Here is a 24,241-nt window from a genome sequence, read left to right as displayed (position 1 = left end):
CATAATCTTAACAACGTAATGTATTCTGCACAAAAGCTCGTCCCGGATAACTTATATATCCTAACATCACTTTGTCGGGCAAAGACTCAACATCAAAACTCAAAAGAACAGACAATGACTCTTCTGTTCCTCCACTCGCCACCCTGTCTGTGTCGCACCAAACGACGAGCATCACATCTTCCCCTTCAGTTAGTCAGCTTTCACATTTACCGCTACCCCAGTAATCACACCTTTCAATGGTGCCCTTTTCTTGAGAGCAAAACAATTCATTAGTTTAACACGGAGCGCCTGCTCCCTCTGACCAGCACAAACACAAACAATTATCACCAGACCACTTCTGGTTACCTTCACCGATTTCACAGCAGCCAACTCTGTTTTCACCCACCCTGAAACCACAAATGGATCAGCCAAAAGGCAAAGGCCCACTTTTTCCAAAAACATCACTCCTACTGTCAGACTCATCTTTATCCTGACCCTCGGTGCAAACCTTGGGCTCCGAGAACTTCACCACACCTACCACCTCCGATACTTCGCCCTCATTCACTTCCATTTCTCCTCCTGTCTTCAACTCACTCTGTTTAAACTTTCTACCATTCTTCTTTAACAAACCATCTACCTTTTCCCCACCATTTTTAACTGACTCAAGCTCACCCTCTTCCTCCCTCTCTCTCTTAGACCTCCTCTGCCTCTCTTTCTACTTCCATTCCTCCTCCGTATTCCAGGAGAGTCACCTGAATGTCTATGGCTGTGTTTACACAGGCCCAGATGTTGGAACATTGCTGCGGGGACTTGCTTCCATTCAGCCACAAGAGCATTAGTGAGGTCGGGAACTGATGTTGGGCGATAAGGCCTGTCTCGAAGTCGGCGTTCCAATTCATCCCAGTACATCCACTGGGGCCAGTCAATCTCTCTTCTGAACCTAATTATTTACTGGAAACAGTGCAGTTTATCCTCCCATCACTAGAGGAACTCATCATGGCCAAAAATAACATTAACATTAATGTAACCATGCTCAGGTGTAGGCCTACCTTAGAAGTAAGCTTTGTTATCAGACTTATTGTGAAGTGTGTGTCTGTGTTAGGCTAGGTGTGTGTGGTGTGTGTGTTGGTGGGGGTGCTGTGTGTTTGGGCTGTATGGTGTGGATGCAGGGCACAGGGTTGGGTGTTTATTTGGCACCCTAGGCCTAATCGGTCGGACTGTGAATACATAACTGTGATATATACAGCCAAACTGTTACTAATTGGTAAATAGTAATCCTGCTTTTTGTTCATGATCATGTAATTCTAATTACACTGTTACCAGAATGTACCAGCCCTGGCGTGTGTGTGTGTGTGTGTGTGTGTGTGTGTGTGTGCACACGCATGGGTGGTACATTACTTCTCAATGTAGACTTTGAAAAAAATATATAGGTCAATCTGTTTTTGTTGTGAAAAAGGACCTTTGATTTGTGCCAAAGGTCCGTGTTATCTTGTGCGATTCGTTTCCCTGCAATGACTAATCCATTTATCTTGATCGACTGATACACCTACGGCAAATTTAGATATTTTGAACGGAGACGTCAACTGCACTCCTCCTTCAACACAATACTTGTGAGTATAATTCCTTTATACATTATTTGAAATATTGTTAAACATTTTGTTGCGAGCATTCCCATTATTTCAATCAGCAAGCTGACTTGCTAACGTCATCGTGCAGCCAGCATCTAACTTCGCTAGCTAGCTAACCTAGAGAGCCAGCTAGCCAAATGTGAAGTCTACAAAGTGAACAAACTACAGTGTCATTGCTACTACTAACTTCTACTTGGCCTATTTAATGCATTAATCAAAGAATGCCAACATAGATTTAGCTAGCTAGTAAAGTTCACTTTATAATGCCACTTACCAGTCAACATGATTGTCTGTCTTTAGTGGATCTCAAGGTTGCTTATCAAATAGGCAAGCAAGCTATGTAAAATTGCATGCCATGAGTTGAGCGCTGCAAAATTGTCTTGATAGGGTTTGCATGAGAAGCCACATTTAATAATTTATGTCACTCAATTTGAAATAAGCGCTCTAAGACAAGGAATAAGAAGGTGCAGAATTCAGTCAATATTCAGATCTGTAACTAGCCTACTTGCCATTTCATCTTTGTCATGATAATCTATCCTATGTTCTCATATTTTCGTTGTCAATATTAACAGTCAGTTTCTCAACTTATTGTCACTGTAAGCTTAGCGATACTGATTTATACAATGTAAATATTCCTTTTCACTATCTATCTACATGGAATCCAGTCAATCAGTTCATGGGCAGCTGCCAGGTAGGCTATTGGTTGCTGTTCTCATTAGGGTTCAGTCCTTTGTCCTCTCTCTGAGAAGGGAAAGTCACACTGCAGTAGTTGGTCAAGACTGTCAAGTCACAGTGAAGTGCAGAACAGAGTACTTGGGATTGAATGAGCTGAACTTGAGGAAAATGAGTGCACACCTTCAGTGGGTGATTGTTTGATATATGAATCGATGTTTGATATATGAATCGATGTTTGAAAATTGAATTTGAGTATTTTTATAATGACCATGCGTGTAGGTTTGTGTTCAGTTTGGTTTCACATATATTTAATGCATGTAGGCCCTAAACATTTGGTGGACCATTCATTGTCTTGTCCATAGTGTTCAGAGAGAACTGAAAATACTGAATGATCTATCCACGTCTAAGCTAGCCGTGACAATACAGTAACAGTATATTTTTCGTATCCATATAGACTACTAATAATTATGCTCAGTTGACTATACTGATGATTCACTGTGTACTGTCTGTAACATTGTATCTTAAGGCCCCTCTTGCTTATACAAGGGGAAGGAGGATTAGCCATGTAAGCTATGGTCTGAGGCATTATGGTGTGTGCACGCACAAGTGTGTGTCACACCCATAACTGTATAACCACATACTGTGACTAACAGGCCAGTACAGTCTACTTAAGATAAGCCACAACAAACGGAGCAGTTCATGTTTGTTACTTAGTCATGCCATCAGTTTCCTGAGAAAATGGAATGTAGACAAACAGGTTTGCTGTCATTCATTCAACAAGGACCCATGGGCACCAATATGTGCAGTTCATAGGAGCATGACAAATGAAAGCTTAGTCTATATTTTTGAGAAATACAATTTTTAACCATTTTCTATCCTAAATATAAGGAATAAGGCTTTGATTTCTGGCCAAACAGATAGAAAAGGAGTCTTAGAAAACATCTACCAGAAAAAGTCTTAAAAGGTATTGGAAATACACAGGTTGGTTGTTCAGCAACAAAACAGACGTGTGCGCAACTATGGGGCAAAACAAACAGGGTTGGTTAGATTGTTGACAACATGTAAACTATATTTAGTCTCCAATGTTTATTGAAAACATAAATACATTTGCACAATGAGCACTTGTTGTCGCTCAAATACATCGTTAGTTGTTGGTTAGCTAGCTGTCTGACCATCCAGATCCACAACAACACACAGACTTCTGCCCCATTGAAGCGTGCCTATCTTTTTCGTGACATTGTCAGCTAACCCGTCTATACATCAACACACAATAATGTTGAAAGAAAGACCCCTGACAACTAATATCAACACTTATATTTCGTTTTGGAGAAATTATTTGCCTTGTGTAAGTTTAAGAAACATTGCCCTGTGCTTTGAAATTCCAGTACCAAAAACTCACATATCTTTTAAGATATTTTGTAATTTCTCTCCCTCATGAGGAGGGAGGATAATGAAAGTTCACAGAAGTAACAAGTAAAGGTAGACCTACCAATTAGTTAGTGTTTTTACTTATCTATTTGGTTTATGAATTATTAAGTGATTAAAACTCAATTCTTTAACCAAGTCAGTGACGGAATTACTGCAATTGAATTGGCTACAATGAGAAATCATAGTAGTCACAAACCATAGTTGGGTCACCTGCTACAGTCCTCCCTTCCACTGGCTTACTGTTACATTCAACTCATAACTGTTTTTTTTTTCTCTTTCTGTCTGGTGGTCAAAGCAAGTGTGAAAACAGCCTGGACAACCCCTCCCTCTCTCTCTGTCTCTCCAGTTAATGTCACCTCTCCCGTCTCTTACTGACATCTGCTCAAGAGCCCCCTCTCTTTCCATTTACTGTAACCAGCATCCGTACCCACTGAGCACTGACCGACACTGGACATCCATGGACTTTGAAAAGTAGTTGAAATATGGTCAGTCCGCCCTGGCCTTGATTTCAATGTCCACAAAAGTGGTTTTTGGTCCGCACCGGACCAAATCTGAACCAATCGTAGACATCTATGTTTCACAAGTGTGGAGAGCACAGTACAGTAAAGGGAAGAAAAAAAAGTTGAGTACAGTCCTGTACAGAAGAATAGAGTTCAGTACGAAACACAGTAGAGCACACTAGAGTTGAGTAAAATATAATGTACTGAACTATAATATACTTTACTGTACTCTACTTTACTGTAGTGTACTGAACTGACCCACCCAGACAATACTGACCAGAGTGAAAGTTTTACACACAGTAAAAGTCTAGTTCTTCCTTTTCTTCGTCAACGGCCCACTGTACACATTTAAACTACATTCCCCAGGCATAGGGCTGTGACGTCATGGAATTTTGGATGACGGTAATAGAGGTAAAGAGGTTAGTGGAACTCGAGCAGAACATTGGAAATGCCAAGGAAACGCGTGGGGGAAGATCCGGAATCTCCTCATTTCCCCCCAGCAAAATTAGCCTACATTTAAGCTATTGTTTATATGTGTATTTCACACTATGTTGAGGTAAAAATAGGAGTATAACGCTTGTATGGATGTCAACCCCAATACACATTCATCTCATCGTCACCAATCAAATGCATTACAGTTAAAAAATGACTGACTAACACCACCGATTTCTCTATGCTACCAGCTTATACAAACGGGAGTTAGCATTTAGCAGTCTATTCTTCTAAACCTGAAAAGTGTTATGCAATTAAAACAGCCAAATATCCAAATCGGACCCTCTTTACCGCATCTATTTGCCAGCCAAATGACCGCGGTCACCGTAATAACCGTTCGAATAGTAACAAAAATAATTATGCACGTTTTCTCCTTTCCTCCGCTCCTGACTGCATGTTCAGCTATAGAAATAGAATGAATAGAATGGGCGTCCCCATTCAAGTCAATGGCTGTGTTGGAGAGGATAAAAATCGTAATGTATCATGGTTAAATTGTGACTGAATGACTGATCTACAAATAATAATGAGTGTTAATTATGATGCAAGGTTCTTTGTAGATCAGTCAGTCGGCTGTCATCTGCACTGTTGGCTGCAATGTCGAACAAGCCCAATGATGGCATAATGTGTGGACTGGTGGCCATTGCGAGGCGCAAAGCAGGAAGTAAACACAGGAAGTAAAGCAGGTATTTGTTGATTAAACTCAACTGACATTACCAAAAATACATTCCATTGCATGAGCCACATCAGTTAAAGGTAGACTCAGCAATATGATGTAGATGCAGAAAGTAGGCTAAACGGCATAGTGGGTCAAGCACGAGGCTCAACTTCTCTGCTGTTTTGGTCCCCTGGCTTCCACGCTGTAACAGCATGAAGCGAACCCGTGCACATGCACAGATACTGTGTGTCACCGTGTGAGAGCGAAGTCTTGCATCTCGCTCATCTCAATATCTGCGGTGCTGCTCGTGGCAATGTCATTTCGCTGAATCTACCTTTAACATCATTTTAATTAACATTCTATACTACATGGAAATGATTGCATCACAATACCAGGCAGCCATTGCGAATGTACCCATTAGTTTACCAAGCAAATTGTCACTTTTCAGTCAGCTGTTCATTTTTGTTTCTTTTTAGGTTATTTTATTTTCATGATGGTCTTCATCCATAACCGACGGTTATACGGTTATATGGTAATTGTGCCAGCCCTACCTAGGCTGTCTCTGAAAAGATAAACAAAAACATAGTGTTTAGCCTACTGTTTGAACCTCAGTCACTACTTCCTAACAGTAGTTGCATGTGCCAATGCCATCTTTCAAACACAAGTGATTTCACGCTCATGATAAAGGCTTCTGTTTTTTTTTTGTCTTTTCAGAGAAATTCTGAGGGTGTGTTTTTTATAGGGGTCAGAGAAAGTTCTGATAGGTTGTGTTTACACAGTCACCATGGCCCTGGTCCAGGCCCTCTCCAGACCTTCCGCTAAAGCCCTAAGGGCCAGATGGAGGCTATCTCAGACTCTGCACATCTCTGCCCTGCCTCTGGGGGGTACCGTTCACAACAGCCAGCCCTCTACCAACCCTACAGCCAGACTCCCCTGTCTAAAAGCCTTTCACCTCAGCACAGCCTCATCCAGCCCTGAACCTAAAAAGCCCAAATCAGGCAAGGAGCATTACATTATCTCTCTCTCTAGTGACACATTGCATGGAGTTAGGCTAGTTCCCTTTACTTGTCTTACGGCCTATATCAGTGACCCTGACCTTCCCACCCCCTAACCCATGCCTAGGAATGTTGCCTCTCGCTAACAGTAAAGTCCCATTACCTAACAGTACCAGAAATCATTACACATGTAAGTGTGGCATGACAGAGTAAGAAGACCGGCCCTCTTCTCTAGGCTCTGGTTCCTCTTAAAGTTTCTCCCTTCCTAAGAACAATAAATAACTCTGATAATCATGTTTGTCTATGTTTTCTCCTGTCTTTTTGGCTGCAGTGTTGTCCTCCGGCCTCGAGGTGGAGCTGTTTGAGATGGGGATGTGGTCGCTGGGTCTGGGGGCCTTAGGAGTGGCCATCGTTGGGATCTTTCTGGCCAATACTGACTTGTGTCTGACCAAGGCTGCCCAGGCCTCGCTGGAGTACCTGGAGGACGCAGACCTCCGCTCCACTGGAGACGGTACGGGCCCTGGTTCACCTACAATCACGTGGGCATGGCCGGAAAGTGCAGAAAACTGTCGACCATGCTGGCACCAAACGTTCTACAGTATGACAATGACATTCTGTTTTACATTCATACTAGAATGTAGCAGGGTTGGAGCTTTTGGTGCCAACATGGCAGCTGTTAAGATTTGAAATCTCAGAGTTTACAGAACTCTGAATATCTATCGTATAGCTCTGAGCAGGGCATTTTGTGGTCCATAATATGCTAACAAATATACGCTCGCTTTTTTTTCTCGGCTGTCGGAAACAACGGTAGAGCTAAACCTAATCATTACAACAATTATTATCTGGGACATAAAAAAAAAAAAAATCTAGGCACATTGGTGCTCCTAGATTTATTTATTTTATCCAGGTCACACAGCAAAATGGTTACACTGAAGAGCCCTGGTCCCAATGCATGACCTGTATATGTGTGTGTCCTGCAGATGAGAAGACCATAAAGGCCAAAGCTCTGTGGGAGAAGACGGGAGCAGTAGTTATGGCCGTACGACGGCCCGGATGATTTTTGTGCAGAGAGGTGAAGTGATGATGTCACTGATACTTTACAGTATAGTCAGAGGGAAAGTAGATCCAGAATCAGGTCTATATCCACACCATATGTTGTTGTTGTGTAGATTCCGCTGTATGCATTAGGAGAAATCTGCAGGCCTCAATTCCAGATGAACGAGGCACCAACCTATTAAAATAATTGTACTAATTGTGTGTGTAGGAAGCCTCCGAGCTGTCCTCTCTGAAGACCCAGCTTGAGGAGCTCGGGGTCCCTCTGGTTGCCGTGGTAAAGGAGAACATCGGCACGGAGATCCAGGACTTCCGACCGCACTTCGCTGGGGACATCTACGTAGACGAACAGGTGAGACCCTGGGTGTTTCTCAATATGCATACTACTGTGCTCCACACTCATGCTCCGAGTGCATTCTCCAACCACGTTCTCTTGAGTACGTTCTTGTGAGGATGAGAGTGTATTTTCTCTCGCTTCAGCTCAAATAATGTCCGGCATTGATTTCAAGAAATGTTGCATCACTTTTTATGTCGTTGCATCATATTTCTTTGCATACTTTCCGTTGAAGCTTGCATCGATGCATGCTTTAAAATATACTCATTCGAGAAGTGTGCTCCGTTTCGTATACTTTGATTTGGACTCATACTCCGAACCTCCCGTGCTTGGAGCATGGTAGTATGCATTTTGAGAAACACCCCCTGACTCTCTATGGGTACATCTCAATAGTCTATAGAAGGTGAGACGGACCCAGACTCTATGGGTACATCTCAATAGTCTATAGAAGGTGAGACGGACCATGACTCTATGGGTACATCTCAATAGTCTATAGAAGGTGAGACGGACCATGACTCTATGGGTACATCTCAATAGTCTATAGAAGGTGAGACGGACCCATGACTCTATGGGTACATCTCAATAGTCTATAGAAGGTGAGACGGACCATGACTCTATGGGTACATCTCAATAGTCTATAGAAGGTGAGACGGACCCTGACTCTATGGGTACATCTCAATAGTCTATAGAAGGTGAGACGGACCCAGACTCTATGGGTACATCTCAATAGTCTAACAAAGGCTTCCTCTCCTTGTCTCTTTTCCTTCATCTGCACTGGCCTGAAAGAAGGAAAGGTAAAGGGGGATACCTAGTCAGTTGTACAACTGAATGCGTTCAACTGAAAGAACTGTGAACATGTTTGAATCGATTTCTACACAGGCCTGCTATGAAGCAGAGGAGCTGAAGCATGTGTCGATATAGTATGCCTATTGTCTGTGCCTGAGTTTTTTATTTTCTCCATTGATTGGTTGGTTGGTTGGTTGGTTTACTCGTGTCCTTTGATTGGTTTACTTGTGTCCGTTGCAGCACCACTTCTATGGCCCACTACAGAGGAAGATGGGGGGGCTGGGCTTCATCCGTCTGGGGGTGTGGCAGAACTTTATGCGGGCCTGGAAGGCCGGTTACCAGGGCAACATGTTGGGGGAGGGCTTCGTCCTGGGAGGCGTGTTTGTCATCGGAGCGGGGAACCAGGTACAACACACACAGGGCTGTGCATCAATGGAGTGGGTTCAGCCACAGCTGGAAATCATTGACTGGAGCTGTTAAGGTGTCCGCATGCTTCCCAACCCAAACAGTTAGTAAGAGTTTGTGCATATATTATGACATTTTGTGATGTTTTTGTTAGTTTTGGACTTCAGTAAGGGTTTTTTCGGCTGTTCGGGCACACATTTTTTCTTGAGGCAAGCCGAAGTCGGTAGCCGAAGTCCCCTTCGACTGTGATTGGTCAACAGTAGGGATTCTTCAATAAAGTCTTTGTTTTTATGCACATTTTTTTATTGAGAAATACTGCACCAAACATATTATTTCAATGTAGAATTTGGAGACTAAGATCTCTTCTGCAAAAACATCAAAATTAATGACAGATTTCTTGAGTTATCTTAGATTAATTCGGACTATTTTGCCTACGGCATCTCAAAATGGACAAACTGTACTAGTGCTGCTTTTTTCTCGTTTTTTCAAGCTGAGGTCTATTAAGGGAGTATGCGAGCACACACTCTGCTAGACGCCAGCCGAACTGAAGCATGCTGACACCTTTAGTCTCCAACTGCCAACACACATGTACGAGGGTAGAGACTCACCCATGAAGGATCCAGTGCTGCAGATGACACACACTTTGTATCTGCTGTCAACTCCTTAGTAATCAGTAGCCATGAGCAGAGACAATGGGAAGGAAGTCCTCCAGGACAATATGGATACAAACACGGTTCAACCTAAATGAATAGACAGAGCGCAGCAGCATTGTTGTTATATTGTGTTGTGAGCTTGTTTGGTATTACGTAGGTCCCTTTTTTAAATGAATGTGTATTTTTTCCTCCTCAGGGCATTCTTCTGGAGCACAGGGAGAAGGAGTTTGGCAACAAAGTGGAGAATGAAGATGTTTTAGAGGCCGCCAAGAGAATTGTGCCAGTGCAATAGATGGTTAGTTTTGTGTTCACAAACTTAGTAGCATTAGATCAACACAAAAAAAAGAGTCCTCAGAAACAAATACTGGTTTATTTCCTGCATTCGTTTTTTTGTTAATTTTTTCCATTCACAAAATGGAACCTTATCCCAACAACAATACACGTGTTTTAGAATTGTGTATGACATTTAAACTTGAAGAAAAGGGCATTTTCCGTATCTGTAGTTCTCGTGCACTAACCTTTCATGATTTCTATTATGGCTAGCTCTGTCCATCATAGAATGTGTCACTTCCTCAATAACAATGTGAATGTTCTAGAATGCTCAGGTGAATGATGATCTCCACTGCTTATAAGATCCTGACCCCCTTAACTCCCTTCACTCATAAGCCCATTGGAAGACGAGGTGGACCTTTTTCCTATGTCTTTTCTCTAGATGTGGAAACACCAAGTTGTACCAACTAGACAGTGTTCTGTAGGCTTAAGGTCTTGGTCAGGTTGTCATTGTAAAAGAGAATGTGTTCTCATGACTTACCTGGTTAAATAAAGGTATTCTCAATCAGGGACCTTACTGCTTGCACTAAACTGTGAGAACACTTGAACATTACTCATCTCTTGGGAGAGAGGGACTGTATATCTACAACTATAGTGTTTCACACTTTTATTGCAGTCTCTAAGGGCGTTAAACTCAACTTGAGGAATGCATGGTTCTGTGCATCTGTATTCGGTACGTAAAGTCAGTCTAGTAACTTGGCTAAATGTGTTTCACGTTATACCTGTGAATTAATGTGTGTGTGGTCAATGTGTGTTATTAATGAAGACCTGACTGTAAACTCGGCGACGAGGGGAGCAGGTTTGATACCCAAACACACACTGCCTCAACATACTCACTATGGCCAGGTTGGCAGGAAGCAGGTGTGAGAGAGAGGATGCAAACCACAATAAACCACCGTCACACCATCCTCCTCCGTCTCTTTCCTTCTCTGGACGGGCAGGATGTTCTAGAAAACATTCTGAACATATTATCTCTTTCATAAGTAGATATGTTTGTTTCCGTAACATACAGTCACAACTTCTCTGTTCAGCTGCTTATCTCTGCTTACGTAGCTGTGCACCAAGAGATTTGCTACTTGTGTTTTTCAATCCCTCCCTGTTTTTACTGGCTGTTGGACAAAGGTGGCCTACGAAACAAGTGGAGAGAGTTTACCTCAGTCCATGGTTGGCGTTTGTGTACTATAGGGAGTAAGGCTTCGTTCCCTTTACATTTCAACCGCGCTACAACGCAGGTCTTCTGTGCTACGGATTGAATGAAGCTAAGTCAGCCTGTAGGACCACTCCTTTGTTGCTGGAAGACTGCTAGCACTGCTGTCTGTAAACATTGAGCAATGCAGAGTGAGTGACCCACCCTCAAATGGGTACGTTCAGCAGGGCACAATGGTGTGGAACATTCACTTTGTCTTCATTTGATGCCTAATGAACACCTCCCTGAACAATACAGTTTGTCATTGGCCTGAGAAAGAAAACTCATTCAGACATTTCAATCACTTTATTCTATAGCTCTTAGTAAATACATCTTCCATAGTCCAGGTGTGACGGAACATCTTCCAACTCAACTCAAAATGGAGAGGGGGAAAGAACAAGTAGTGAGCACCAATACTGACAACTACATGGGTACTGCTCTGGATAAGAGCGTCTGCTAAATGATGTAAATGTAAATGTAGTGAATAACCGTGAGTTACTGTACATGGACACACATTGACATGAAACATGAATGGAGTGTAGCGACGTCGTGTTGTGCTTCAATGTGCTGCCGAGACCAAATTCCATGACATGCCGAAGCTAACCTAGAGATATATTGAATAATATATAAAACATTTACATGCCTAAGCTAAACCTAGAGATATATTTCATATGAAAGTTATAGCATGAGGATAGCCTGAGAGGCTTGTCATATAAAGAGCGTTTTCTACTTCTTCAATCTCAAGCCTTGCATGTTTCTGTCAGCACAATCTAGCTATAAAGGCTATAGTTTCATTTTTGTTCTAGTCACATTTCCTTGCCCTCCCGACCAAAAAACAACTAAATGAGGAAAAGCTAAATGGCGGTGATAAAATAATGAAAGCTAGCAGCTGCTAGTGCTGGATAACTAACTTACTCTAAGCTCATAATAGTAAGCTGTGACTTGGTTTATATCATACGCACTGTCAAGCAAATTATAGAAACAGTACACACACATACACATATAGAAAGTGGTACCCCACACTCCCACCCTTTACATTGGTTATTACACAGCACCCAATTGCAGGCCAAATACATTTTTACCCAAGATGCAACAGAAATCCCCTGGTCATTGTCACACTAAACAAGACTGCATAAACAGAACTGGGACCAGGCTATGCGGATTCATTACTAACAATAGTGATAAAAAAATGTTTTTGCAAGTTTGTGTCAGTCTGTGAGGAGGAGATTCATTCATGACCAATTGATGACGTCCTATCACAAGTGTGATCACAAGTGTCTTCATTGGATAAATATCCTCTGATTTCATTCAGAGAGATGTGAACTACAACTACCAAGCAGAGTGGTTTGGTTGGCATGCAATACTGACTTTGACAGATGAAAAGGTGACCTATAGCCTGGCAAGACCGCACAAACAGATCTGGGACCAGGCTACGTGACGGAGACGTACTAAAATCAGCCGGGCCAATATTGATGGGTGGTTTTGACTACTATATTCAAAGTCAACTCTGACACACAATGAAAATGGTCCTCTGTAGCTCAGCTGGTAGAGCACGGCGCTTGTAACGCCAGGGTAGTGGGTTCGATCCCCGGGACCACCCATACACAAAAATGTTTGCACGCATGACTGTAAGTCGCTTTGGATAAAAGCGTCTGCTAAGTGGCATCTTATTATTAAAATGTGTAATAGTTGTTCTAACATCCAGTTGAATAAACTTCGCCACCTGGTGGAGAAATGGAGCAGTGCACCCTGAAGTTTAACATCTTCTAATACCTTATTTGTTAAATATATCCTGTTATGTCATCTTAATCCCACAAAAATATGCCTGTTGTACATACTCTATTTCGACCACACAAAGTTAAACTCAGTTGGTACGAAATAGTCTAGACTACTAAACAACCATATTATTACTACACTCGACATCTAGCTGTATATTAAACAACATTAATATACTGTATTATAGCCCAGGTTTGATCAGGGATGCTGTAACTAAGCACAGATTTTCCACACGGGAACTAAAGATCCAAGCATTACTTCCAACTGTCCTACAATCTACTGATGATTTCCTTTTACACAAGGTTGAAGGGATACTGCGAGATTCTAGCAATTAAGCCTTTTTTTAAGCGTATGCTAGCGTACATGTAGACTACCAGTCATTGTGCTAACACTAGTTAGCATTGGGCCCGCAGAAATATCTCTAACTTCCTTCACACTGCATGTATAGACATACAACTGGTATCTACGAGTTCATCAGAATCTGGGTAAGTAGAAAATGCAAGAATCTCGACGTATTCCTTTAAGACTTGGGGTCTCAAACCTTTTATGACCGCGGGCTGCATTTACTAAGACAACCGCGGGCCACATTAAAAGCTTGGGAGCCACATTTGGTCTGCGGGCCTGTAGTTTAAGACCCCTGGTTCTCACAACTTTGTTTTATGACAATAAAACTATATTATTTGGCACACATCACCACAACACAATTAATCTAAAGCTGACATCAAATAGACTGGGATTCATTTTTACTCCCTTGCTTCTTATTGCATAAATTGGCCCCACCACACGTCTCGGTCTCTATGTCACCATTGCAAGTCAACTCTTCTTCTTCTCTGTTGTAACAGAAGAATGACTAAAGAGACACCAGGAGCGTCAAACTGACTGACCGGGGGGCTGTGGCAGGGTGGTTAGGACAAAACATGGATACAATTCCTTTAACATTTAGACACAATACAGTACATTCCCCTTCAAATGGCAATAGTAATGCACGGAACAAATTTCACCAACAATTATTCATGAGTTCCATTGAAAATGCACAGACACTATCCAAATTCATCCATAAAGTGTTTTCAAATCATGAAAGGCCTTGATATGGGGCTGAAACATTAGGCCTAGATCCTGTCCTATATAAACCTTTCTTCTGGCATATCATTGTCATCAGTGCTACTGGGGATGTGCTTACTGAAATCTCATGCAGTGTCATTGCATCTCTAGCGGTTTTCTTGATAACACAAACGCACAGGGTTCCCGGTGCACTAGGCTGAGAGGGGTTGAGGTGGGACAGTGTGTGTGCACTTCCAAGGGGGAAAGAAAGAAAGAAAGAAAGAAAGAAACTGTGCTCGTCAACTGGGTCAAGTTCATTGGGGTACACTCAATAATGGGTCAGTCTAGTGTGCTCATAAACCAACTGTTATCCTTCACTACCTGTGCTACAGACTACAGTTGAGCCAACTTGAGGGAGTGGATATCCATCTAGCAGATTACATTTAACTATTTTCTAAGTCATGAATGGGTTTCAGTGCACACAGCTCAAAAGGGTACGATCTCAAACACAAGGGCAATAAATAACAAATACACTTTGGGGATATTTTTTTTTTTTTTATCTCTGGGGTTGAATACGTATCTAGTTAGTGGTGATTGGAGTAGAGCAGTCAGTAACTAAACAGCCACAATCTCTGGGAGGATAAACACACCAGACAAGGAAAGGAAGCAACTTTGTAGGACTGAGACGCACCCCTCACCATCATCTCTCCCTAATCAAATCAAATCCTAAAGCCTATAACAAACATCATAGTAAACAAACAGGTAAATACAAAAATAAGCATAAATATAATATTCTCTTTGCCCGCTTAGCTGTGCTAGCAGGCTCCAGCCAGCAGAGGGGGCTGGTCTGTGGTGTGTGTGGTTGGGTCGTCCTACAGGCCTTTGTTGAAGAAGACTGTAGTAGTGTGGGGACTGCTCTGTCGTATCCTCTCCTGTAGATCTGGCTCCAGGCTGCTCACAGCCATAGAACTATATAGAGAGAGGGAGAGAGAGAGGATGAGAGAGAGAAGGGGAGACAGAGAGGGAGAGACAGAAAGAGAGATAAAATGATTGATTAGACAGTTGTGTAGGAAAAGCAGATCCACGGTCTATATCTAAGGTATATAACAGATGGCCATAATGTACCTCTTCTGTGGGAACAGGGCACAGCACAGAGGAGTGGCAAACACCAGGCTGAAAGAGAGACGGGAGGTTTTGTTCAACCAGAGTTTAAGTAAACCGTGCAATACACATGGTATGCAATCGCGACGTTCAGTATTCAGAGCTCCAGTCCATTTTAAATGTTATGGTTAGTTTGCTTACAGTGCATGTCATTGCGAGAGGACTTATAACAGATAACGTGGATGAAACATGTACCAAACAAACTGTTTACTGTAACATTAACTATAGATAGATACTTACCACAGACCCACCAGTCCCACCTGTACTGGGGCGTTTAGGACTGGGAACCGCTGAGGAGAGAACAAAGTGAGAGAGAAAGTGAGAGAGACACCAACCTGAAGCAATTGTTCATTCTTTTTTAAATATATTTTTTAACAGTATACAGACTTCACACTGACAGTATTGCAGCGATTTACAGGCGTGGACCCAGATCTGTTTGTGCCATCTTGCTTATTCATATGGTCATTGTCAAAACAGCACAAACAGATCTGGGACCAGGCTAGAGATTTACTGGATCAGCACAGGATAGACAGACAGACAAGGCACAGAAGCCTGGATTTCCAAACAAATTGCGTTGCATATTTTACATGGCTGAACCATACAGTTTGGTTTGAACTCCAAATATAGGGTGGGCCTTGTAAAACAGTGGCTGCACGCCACAGATTCTCCTCTACACACACTGACTGTAGAACCAGCTCCAGTAAGCCCATTTGCTGTAGAAAGCATGACAGGCACCTGGCTGTTGTAACATTACCTTCATAAAGGCTTTCTTCTCCAGGGCGTTCATGATCACAGGGGGGATAGCTGTGGACAGACAGACAAACACAGACAGAAAACATTTCTGTTATTTCACAACACATTGTTGATTCTGATAGTCATCTACGGTTTTAAGGAGGCTTTGCTAATCATCTTTCCCAGAAGTACTGGTGTGAGGATAGTGAGTTTCAGACCAAATTACACATGACCAATTGATCTGGTTTGAAACTGTACGTCAACTCCTTACCCAGTGGTTCCCAAACTTTTTTGCGCTGTGTCCCACCAGATAAAACAAAACAATGTTCAACCCATCATGTGTGAAACACAGTGCTTACCCATAGCTGGCACAGCCATGCCGATCCTGGACACCACCACCTGGAAGATGCCTGACTTGGCAGCGGTGACTGACTCTCCTAACCGGTTCCCATTCTCATCCGTCACTGGGATGCCGTACTTCAGCTCCCTAAGAAGAGGGAGAGGATGGAATTCAACCAAACCTGTCATGGCAATATTAATCAATCTCACTTGTATAACGTTCTTTTGCAAATCAATTTGAAACAAAAGTGTTTGACAGCAACCCAGTCCTAACCCCTCAGAGCTGACCAAAACGATAGTGCTAAGGAAAACCTTTGTCCCTAGTTAGAAAGACCTCAAGAGTTGTGGTGTCTAAACTCTAGCTCACCTCTGCCTCATGAAGGGGATGTTAATACAGTTGGCAGCCGCTACAGCAAAGAAGGGGACGAACCGGCTCATGACGGCTGGAAGGCGCTGGGGAGAGAGTTTGTTTCAATGTAGATTTTTCACGGCGCCCAAAAAATGCAAAGCAAATGTGCGAAGTGTAAATCAACTTGAACTAAGATGATCCAGAGACAGTCCAGTACCTTGGCTAGAGACTTGAGTCCCAGGGCTGTGACTACGGCTCCTGTGGTGGCACTGACGTACGCTGCAGCCAGCTGACTGACAGAACATCACACACAGACATTTACATCTCACAATTTACTGAGCCGTTCCAGGCATTTACCAGAGTCGAGTCTGATACACAGACAGAATGATCCTAAATACAGAAGTCTCAGGTCACAATGCATACGGAATGTAGTCAAGGCCGTCAAGTCATAAGCAACATTAATTGAACACCGAAACTTGACAAGTCAGGCAAAGACATGATGATGTACAGTTCAAGTCATTATTGTGTAGAGAGATTCATGAATGGCCCCCAGTCTTTACATGCTAGTTCCATGATGGTTTCTGAGGAGCACCAGCATCGTGGGCTCCCATTCCTCATGTGTCCTGGTTAGAGTGGGTGCATCTCAATAGTCTAAAAGTGGAATCCTGTCCTTGTATTCTTCCCTTCACATCTGCACTGATTTGACAGGTGAAATCTGATAGCAACATAGTGTAAACCTTTCACCGATCATGTGTTTTCAGATTGGTGCAGACGTAAGAGAGGAAGACGCTACCAGCTATTGAGATACAGCCCTGGTTTGTACAGTCTCTCCACCACCGGCTGTATGTATCAAAAGCCTCAGAGTAGGAGTGCTAATCTAGGATCCGTTCTCCCTTTTAGATCACAATGCATGGGATTATATGCACAGGGGGGGTGACATGATCCTAGATCAGCACTCTTACTCTGAAACGCTTGATACATATGGCCCCAGACCAGAAAGACGTATGCAAATACCTTGCTTCCTCTACCAGCTACAGCCTTTCAGTTGGAATGGAGGAGCATGCTGAACTAAAGAGTGGGGTGTAATACCGCTGTAAGAGGAGGAGTGTAGTGGACTGGGGTTCCACTGGCTAGCCTCTGCTTTGCCCTGCAGGCCTCCATACAGAGCTAGGGGTGCATCTCAATAGTCTACTATAGTCTTCTCTCCTTGCCTCCTTTCCTTTGTCTGCACCGATAGGAAAAGAGAAGACAGGTGAAAGCAACAGATGGGAAGTGTTACGGGGATTTGCTTCCACCTATCCATGTCCTTTCAGATCAGTACTGATGAAGGAAAGCAGATGAGGAGAGGAAGCTAGTTAAGGCTATGCGATGCATCCTAGTACAGGTTCAGCAGGGCTGGGTTAGTAATGTGGTTGTGGTGTTAGTGGTCCCATTCCCTACTTGGTGGTGAGGGCAGCGTCTCCACTGCGGTTGGTGTAGTTGACCACAGCGTTGAAGGACTGGTTAACCCACTGCCAGAACACCACCGCTGGAGTCGTCCTGGAGGAGAGAGGGTCAAGACGGGGTGAGAGGGAGAAGGGGGAGAGAAGGGGAGGGAAAGGAGAGATGTGAGAGAAGGAAAGGGGGAAAGTGAGAGAGTGTGAACAAGCATGAATCATTTCATTTACATCATTTAGCAGATGCTCTTATCCAGAGCGACTTACAAATTGGTGCATTCAACTTATGATAGCCAGTGGGACAACCCCTTTTTTGTTTTTATGGGGTGGTGGGGGAGGGGATAGAAGGATTACTTTATACTATTCCAGGTATTTCTTAAAGAGGTAGGGTTTCAAGTGTCTCCGGAAGGTGGTCAGTGACTCCGCTGTCCTGGCGTCGTGGGGGAGCTTGTTCCACCATTGGGGTGCCAGAGCAGCAAATAGCTTTGACTGGTCTGAGCGGGAACTGTGCTTCCGTAGAGGTAGGGGAGCTAGCAGGCCAGAGGTCAAATATTTAATTCAGAGGCAGATTGCTTGAATTGATCATTCAAACAAAGCTAAATCACGACTTGTAAACAGCTCAAAATGTCGCTATCCATTTCCGTGCACTGTTTACATAATTTACAGTGTGACTATGATTGTATGCACTTCACTTTCATTCACACAACAATATCTGCAGTGTGCTACTCCGGTCTTGCCCTCTGAGCAGGGATGTAGAGGCCCAGTGGAAGGTATGCAGACTGAGAACATGATAACAATCCAAGGCATCCACCCGCTGCAAGGCCAATAGCTGTGTCCTGACCCTCATTAAAAGGCTTAGGAATTTTCCTTTCCGATGTCCTCAAGATAAAAAAATAAAAATGTTTTACATTTTAGCAGATGCTCTTATCCAGAGCAATTAGGGTTAAGTGCCTTGCTCAAGGGCCCATCAACAGATTTTTCACCTAGTCGGCATTGAGATTCGAACCAGCAATCTTTGGATTACTGGCCCAAAGCTCTTAACCACTAGGCTACCTGCCGCCCTGCCGCCCTAACACACAGAACACTACCATGTAGCCCAGTCTTCAGCTGAGACCACACCGTTCGGGAAAGTTAACTGCATAGGTTGTTTACACCATTAAGTGAGTAAAATGACAATTCTAACATGCTACATTTATTTTACGCGATTCTATGCACTTTTTTGTCCTAGAAAAATTCCTGGCATAGCGTACTATAGAGCAAGAGAGAAGAGGATGAGCTCCCCATATGGTGCATTTGATCAAGTTAAGCCAGAAAGCGCCAGCATTACATCACAGCATGCACCATCGACAGCATTCACAGCACAGTGTGGGTGGAGATTTAATCCTCATGAAGAATGTTGAAATATCCCTGCCGCATCTCTCTGATATGTGCCTCTACATTTCGATCTACAACATTCTTAACATTTCACCTCATCAAATGTTTTTATTCCTCTTGTAGTATGCTGCTCTGTGTCTGTTTTTATGTATGCACTTTACACTATACACAAATTGTGTTTAACATGTATTGAATTGAAAACGTCATCCAACCCAGTGGTACCTGTAGAAGGTGAGCATACAGCCGGTGATGGTCATGTTCATGGGGACTTGCGCTGACATACGCCCCACTACCACCATCTTCTCTCCGGTGTCAGGGTGGAAGGCAGAGTCATAGACGTACTTGGCTCTCCACAGCTCATCTTCTGTCAGACCTGGCTTCACCACTCCTAACCTGGACACAAGCACATCCTCTAAACAATGAATGCATGAATGAAACATATACATTCTTAGCATCAGGGCAACTAATTGCGATCTTTGATTCACAGAAACGTGCTAAAATAAATATAGGCTAAAGCTTACCCTACCTACAATGTTTTAACAGATCAAATTATATTGGTCATGTACACATATTTTGCATACGTTATCTCAGGTGCAGCAAAATGCTTATGTTTCTAGCTCCAACAGTGCAGTAATACCTAACAATACACATAAATCCCAAAACTAAATATCAGAACGAGCAATGCCAGAGTCCGGAGAGTCCGGAATATATTAGGTACACCCATCTAGTCCCGGGTCAGAACCCCCTTTGCCTCCAGAACATCTGGAATTCTTCGGGGCATAGAAACATTGCTCAATTTGTATCAAAGGTCCTAACGTGTGCCAGGAAAACATTCCCCACACCATTACACCACCAGCCTGTATTGTTGACACCAGGCAGGATGGGGCCGTGGACTCATGCTGCTTATGGCAAATCCTCAACAGGAACCGGGACTCGTCGGACCAGGCGATGTTTTTCCACTCCTCAACTGTCCAGTGTTGGTGATCATGTGCCCACTTGAGCCGCTTCTCGTTTTTAGCTGATAGGAGTGGTGTGGTCGTTTGCTGCAATAGCCCATCCGTGACAAGGGCCGACGAGATGTGCACTCCGAGATGCCGTTGTGCATCCTTATTTACCTGTTTGTGGCCCGCCTGTTAGCTTGTATGATTCTTGCCATTTCAGTCTCTCGTTCCCAGCTTTGATGCACCTGTACTGTCTCCGCCTTCTAGATGGCAGCGGGGTGAACAGGCCATGGCTCAGGTGGCTGAGGTCGTTGATGATCTTCCTGGCCTGTGACACCGGATGCTGTAGACATTCGGGAGGGCAGGCAGTGTGCCCCCGCTGATGCGTTGGGCTAACCGCACCACCCTCTGGAGAGCCCTGCGGTTGCGGACGGTGCAATTGCCGTATCAGGCGGTGATACAGCCCGACTGGATGCTCTCAATGGTGCATCTGTAGAAGTCTGTGAGGGTCTTAGGGGCCAAGCCAAATTTCTTCAGCCTCCTGAGGTTGAAGAGGCGTTGCGTGGCTGGACCATTTCAGGTTGTCAGTAATGTGCACTCTGAGGAACTTAAAGCTTTTCACCCTCTCCACTGCGGCCCCGTAAAGCATACTATAATATAATATAAGTACATTGTTTTGATGGAATATGCCCATTTCCGCATTTCTTTATAACAAAGACACAGCTTAGTCTTAGTCTTATTTTCGTGTTTTTAGTTCATCTCTGATGTAAGAGAGAAACCGGTATGACAGATGTTGCAGCCTACAAGCCTAATTAGTGGTCTGTCTGTTTCTCCTATTACACCATGGGGGGAGAAGAGAGATATCAGGTTGGCGACAACTAGCTAGCTCCTTAAACTCCTCAGTTTAGACTAGAGACACTGCTGTCGATTGAGTCCATGCTCATACATGAATGAAAAGGAATTCTTCCCCAGGGACCAGGGTAACTTCCATCTTACCCTTCATATTTTAGGCCACAGTACACCACCCCTCTAATATAACCCACACCATACCACCCCTACATACCTCTCCTCTCATCCCCCATCACATGAATCTCTCACTCCACCACCTTTCCATACCTGTAGTTCTCCACAGAGACCGGTGTGTCCTCCAGCATCTCAGAGGACTTTAGAATGTTCCCAGGATCAACCACCCTCCTCCCTTATGTGTCTGTCTCTCTTCCCCCATTACACCTCCTCTCCTCTCCCTCCCCTGTACCTGTAGTTCTCCACAGTGACCCGTGCGTCCTCCAGGGTCTTAGAGGACTTGAGGATGTTCCTGGGGTCGGTGACGAAAAAGAAGTGCTGGGCGCGGCCCATGAATGTGCTCTGGTCCCATCGCGGCTCCTTGATGTTAATGTCCAGGGACAGATCTCGAGACATCCTTGAGTTTACTATGAGACCACCGGACAACAGAAACAAGTGTTCGTTAGATGTGATTATTCTCTGCACATTTGACAAAGACTTTCTCACGTGATTTTTTTAAAATAGAATTTGCCCTGTAGCATTAGAAAAGACAAAATAGGCCATGTGGATGAATTCAACCAGCTCATAGAGCCTAGTGACTCCAGCAGAATTCAAAAGGCAAATGATAAAAGATAACTCCTCCTTCCCAGCTAGGACTAAGCCCTGATAGCACGGTAAGCCCTCCACCTCTCTGATCCATTTATAACTCTCTACCTCTACTTAGCCTAGCTCCGCAGCCAAAACACACCTCCTGATTGGAGGGGCCCTCTCCACCTCTAGTATCCTCCTCAAATCATAATATAGGACAAGGAGGCTATCATCAGGGCTGTTTCTATTTAAACCAACTGGTCATTGTATGAAGGTAACGGTGTAGTGTTGTTGTTATATACAGAAAGTCAGGCATTAACCAAATTCTCTGACTATGGAGCTTGCTCCAAACTGCATCAGCATTATTGAAGTGAATTACGTGGCCATCCTGAACCTTCTTTCAGCATTTTAGGCCCAAACTTAACCTGAATGACGAGCAGTCCAGCACTCAGTTTGCAAATAGGCCTTCTGGCTGTCTTTTACATGCATATCTAGGCAATGAATCATCTGACCAAAGCTATATCAGAGCCTGGCAGTACAACAATAAACAAACTGAGGCATGAATAGCCTAGCTTTCAGCCATTGGAGTTATCATGATGTTTGGTTTCCTAGGTAATCAGATGATAAACAGTTCTTTCAAGCTGAAGGTTACCAAAGTAAGCTCATTGCTGTGTGGATCAAAACATGATTACTGCTACTTCAAATGAATGTGGTTTCTAGCTGCCTGCAACATATCAAGGAACATGTTTAGGGTATGTGCAATGAGAGGATAGTGAATGAGTTGCATGCATCCTATATTTTGTTATGCAAATGAAGTTGTAAACCTAAACACATCAAAAACAATTTGCAGTTGTTTTCGCATAATAGTAAACAGATGTCTGAATTGATATGACTATACAATTCCCACTTGTGTAGACGTCATTGCGCCATAGTACATCATTTGTAAATTAATATCTAAACCAACTGGACAACAAAGCTGACCATCAAATACATTGTAACACCTTCCTTCCCTTTACCCAAGTCAACATATGGCAGTAAGACAACGTGGGAAAATAAATAGCTATTGTAGTCAACAAAGTGAACCCAAGCATTATTGCAATAAGGTACGTGACTGGTGCAGAAGATGACAGATGGGCTTCTTTCTGACATTGCTATTGGCAGCGTCACTCACTGGCTGACACTCACGACAAGTAAAGGAGAAAGGAAGACCAAGACAGAAATGTACCAAGCTTGAATTGTTAATATTACTTGAATATAGATGGCTACAAATCAACCTGCACTTATAAGCATCTCGCTATTGACAAGTCATTGATTCAGCGATTTGACATTTAGTGAGTGCAGTTGACATTAGCTAGCTCGCTAAAGTTAGCATGCTCACGTTTAGCTAACTAGCTACTTTTCTCAGTTTGCTTGTCAAATATTTAAGTAGTAGAATGGGAGTCTGACAGACACGGTCTTGGTCTAAATTACTATTATTGTGAACGAACATGGTGACTTTTCTGTTAGCTAGCTACTGTATATGGCTAGCGCACGTCACCACGTTGAAAAAGAAAGGAGAAACGTCTTCGGGTTAGCTCGCGCTAGCTACACATTTACAGCATGCACAAACCCCGCCAACAAAAGCACCAACACATACCTCGGTTCAATGTCCACCAGCTGTGTTCACTATACACCTTGCAGAGACCTGTAAAACTGTGACCTCTCAGTGATATCACCGCACCGATTGATGTACACAGTGCCAGTCTATCTACCTTGAAAACAGAAAGCTGAGGAGAAAAGGGTGGTCGTCACTTGTTACCACATCCACAAAGTCATAATTATGGCTAAACCCCGCCTACTTCTACAATTGATCTTCTTAATATCTGATTTTAAACCTGACCCTAACCTTAACCACATAGCTAACCTTATGCCTAACCCTAACATTAAATTAAGACCAAAAATCAAATGTTTGTTTTCATGAATGTGTACGATATAGCCAATTTTGACTTTGTGGCTGTGGTTACTAGCAACTGACAACCGGAACAGGGCGGTGTCGAACTACAGCATTTTGTCTTTTGTTCCATAGCGATGGGAGGTTGGCTAGAATCACTGGGCGTTGGTGGCAAATGGAAAATGATTGGTTTATTGTATTTGCCCAGCCAAATACTTTCCAAAACAAACTTCTCAAATAGTAAAATATATTTATTTCAAGAAGATTGACCTGGATAAATCAAGATTAGATAAGAGATAAACATGTTTTCTGTTGTTGACATAAATATATAATTTAAATAATGTTTTCCCATTGCACAGTCTATCAACGTTGCTACATTTTGGTGCTAGACCTTCCTCAAGCCTTCAAATGTTCATGTGTCCCTCAACTCAAGGTGAACAAAATAGTATTTTCCAATCCTACCACAGACCAAC

General features: G+C 43.2%; 2 protein-coding genes across 4 annotated transcripts; one reads left to right on the top strand and one right to left on the bottom strand.

The window, feature by feature from the left end:
* The first annotated feature begins 1,481 nt into the window (after nucleotides 1–1,481).
* LOC121553468 (peroxiredoxin-like 2A) lies at nucleotides 1,482–10,821 on the top strand. 3 transcript variants are annotated; one of them, XM_041866592.2, is made up of 7 exons: nucleotides 1,485–1,589; nucleotides 6,072–6,355; nucleotides 6,684–6,863; nucleotides 7,333–7,424; nucleotides 7,617–7,757; nucleotides 8,766–8,930; nucleotides 9,780–10,821. In XM_041866592.2, the coding sequence occupies exons 2-7, from the start codon at nucleotides 6,142–6,144 to the stop codon at nucleotides 9,873–9,875; spliced, it is 888 nt and encodes a 295-aa protein (XP_041722526.2). In that variant the 5' UTR covers nucleotides 1,485–1,589; nucleotides 6,072–6,141; the 3' UTR covers nucleotides 9,876–10,821. The 3 variants fall into 3 exon arrangements, with proteins under 3 accessions (XP_041722528.2, XP_041722526.2, XP_041722527.2); XM_041866593.2 differs by having other exon boundaries at nucleotides 1,501–1,589; nucleotides 6,137–6,355; XM_041866594.2 differs by lacking the exon at nucleotides 6,072–6,355 and having other exon boundaries at nucleotides 1,482–1,589.
* A 1,868-nt stretch (nucleotides 10,822–12,689) lies between these two features.
* LOC121553467 (sideroflexin-1) lies at nucleotides 12,690–23,629 on the bottom strand. The gene is made up of 11 exons (XM_041866590.2): nucleotides 23,475–23,629; nucleotides 21,504–21,678; nucleotides 19,530–19,700; nucleotides 17,938–18,036; nucleotides 16,715–16,790; nucleotides 16,516–16,601; nucleotides 16,169–16,296; nucleotides 15,832–15,881; nucleotides 15,318–15,367; nucleotides 15,042–15,089; nucleotides 12,690–14,885 (listed from the first exon to the last, which is right to left on the bottom strand). The coding sequence occupies exons 2-11, from the start codon at nucleotides 21,665–21,667 to the stop codon at nucleotides 14,789–14,791; spliced, it is 969 nt and encodes a 322-aa protein (XP_041722524.1). The 5' UTR covers nucleotides 21,668–21,678; nucleotides 23,475–23,629; the 3' UTR covers nucleotides 12,690–14,788.
* Between the last annotated feature and the right edge of the window lie 612 nt (nucleotides 23,630–24,241).

This window comes from Coregonus clupeaformis, chromosome 37 (genome assembly GCF_020615455.1).
Source record: "Coregonus clupeaformis isolate EN_2021a chromosome 37, ASM2061545v1, whole genome shotgun sequence".
Lineage (NCBI taxonomy): Eukaryota > Metazoa > Chordata > Actinopteri > Salmoniformes > Salmonidae > Coregonus > Coregonus clupeaformis.
Note: the sequence above shows the minus strand (reverse complement) of the source record. Positions and strands in the feature narration are given on the sequence as shown.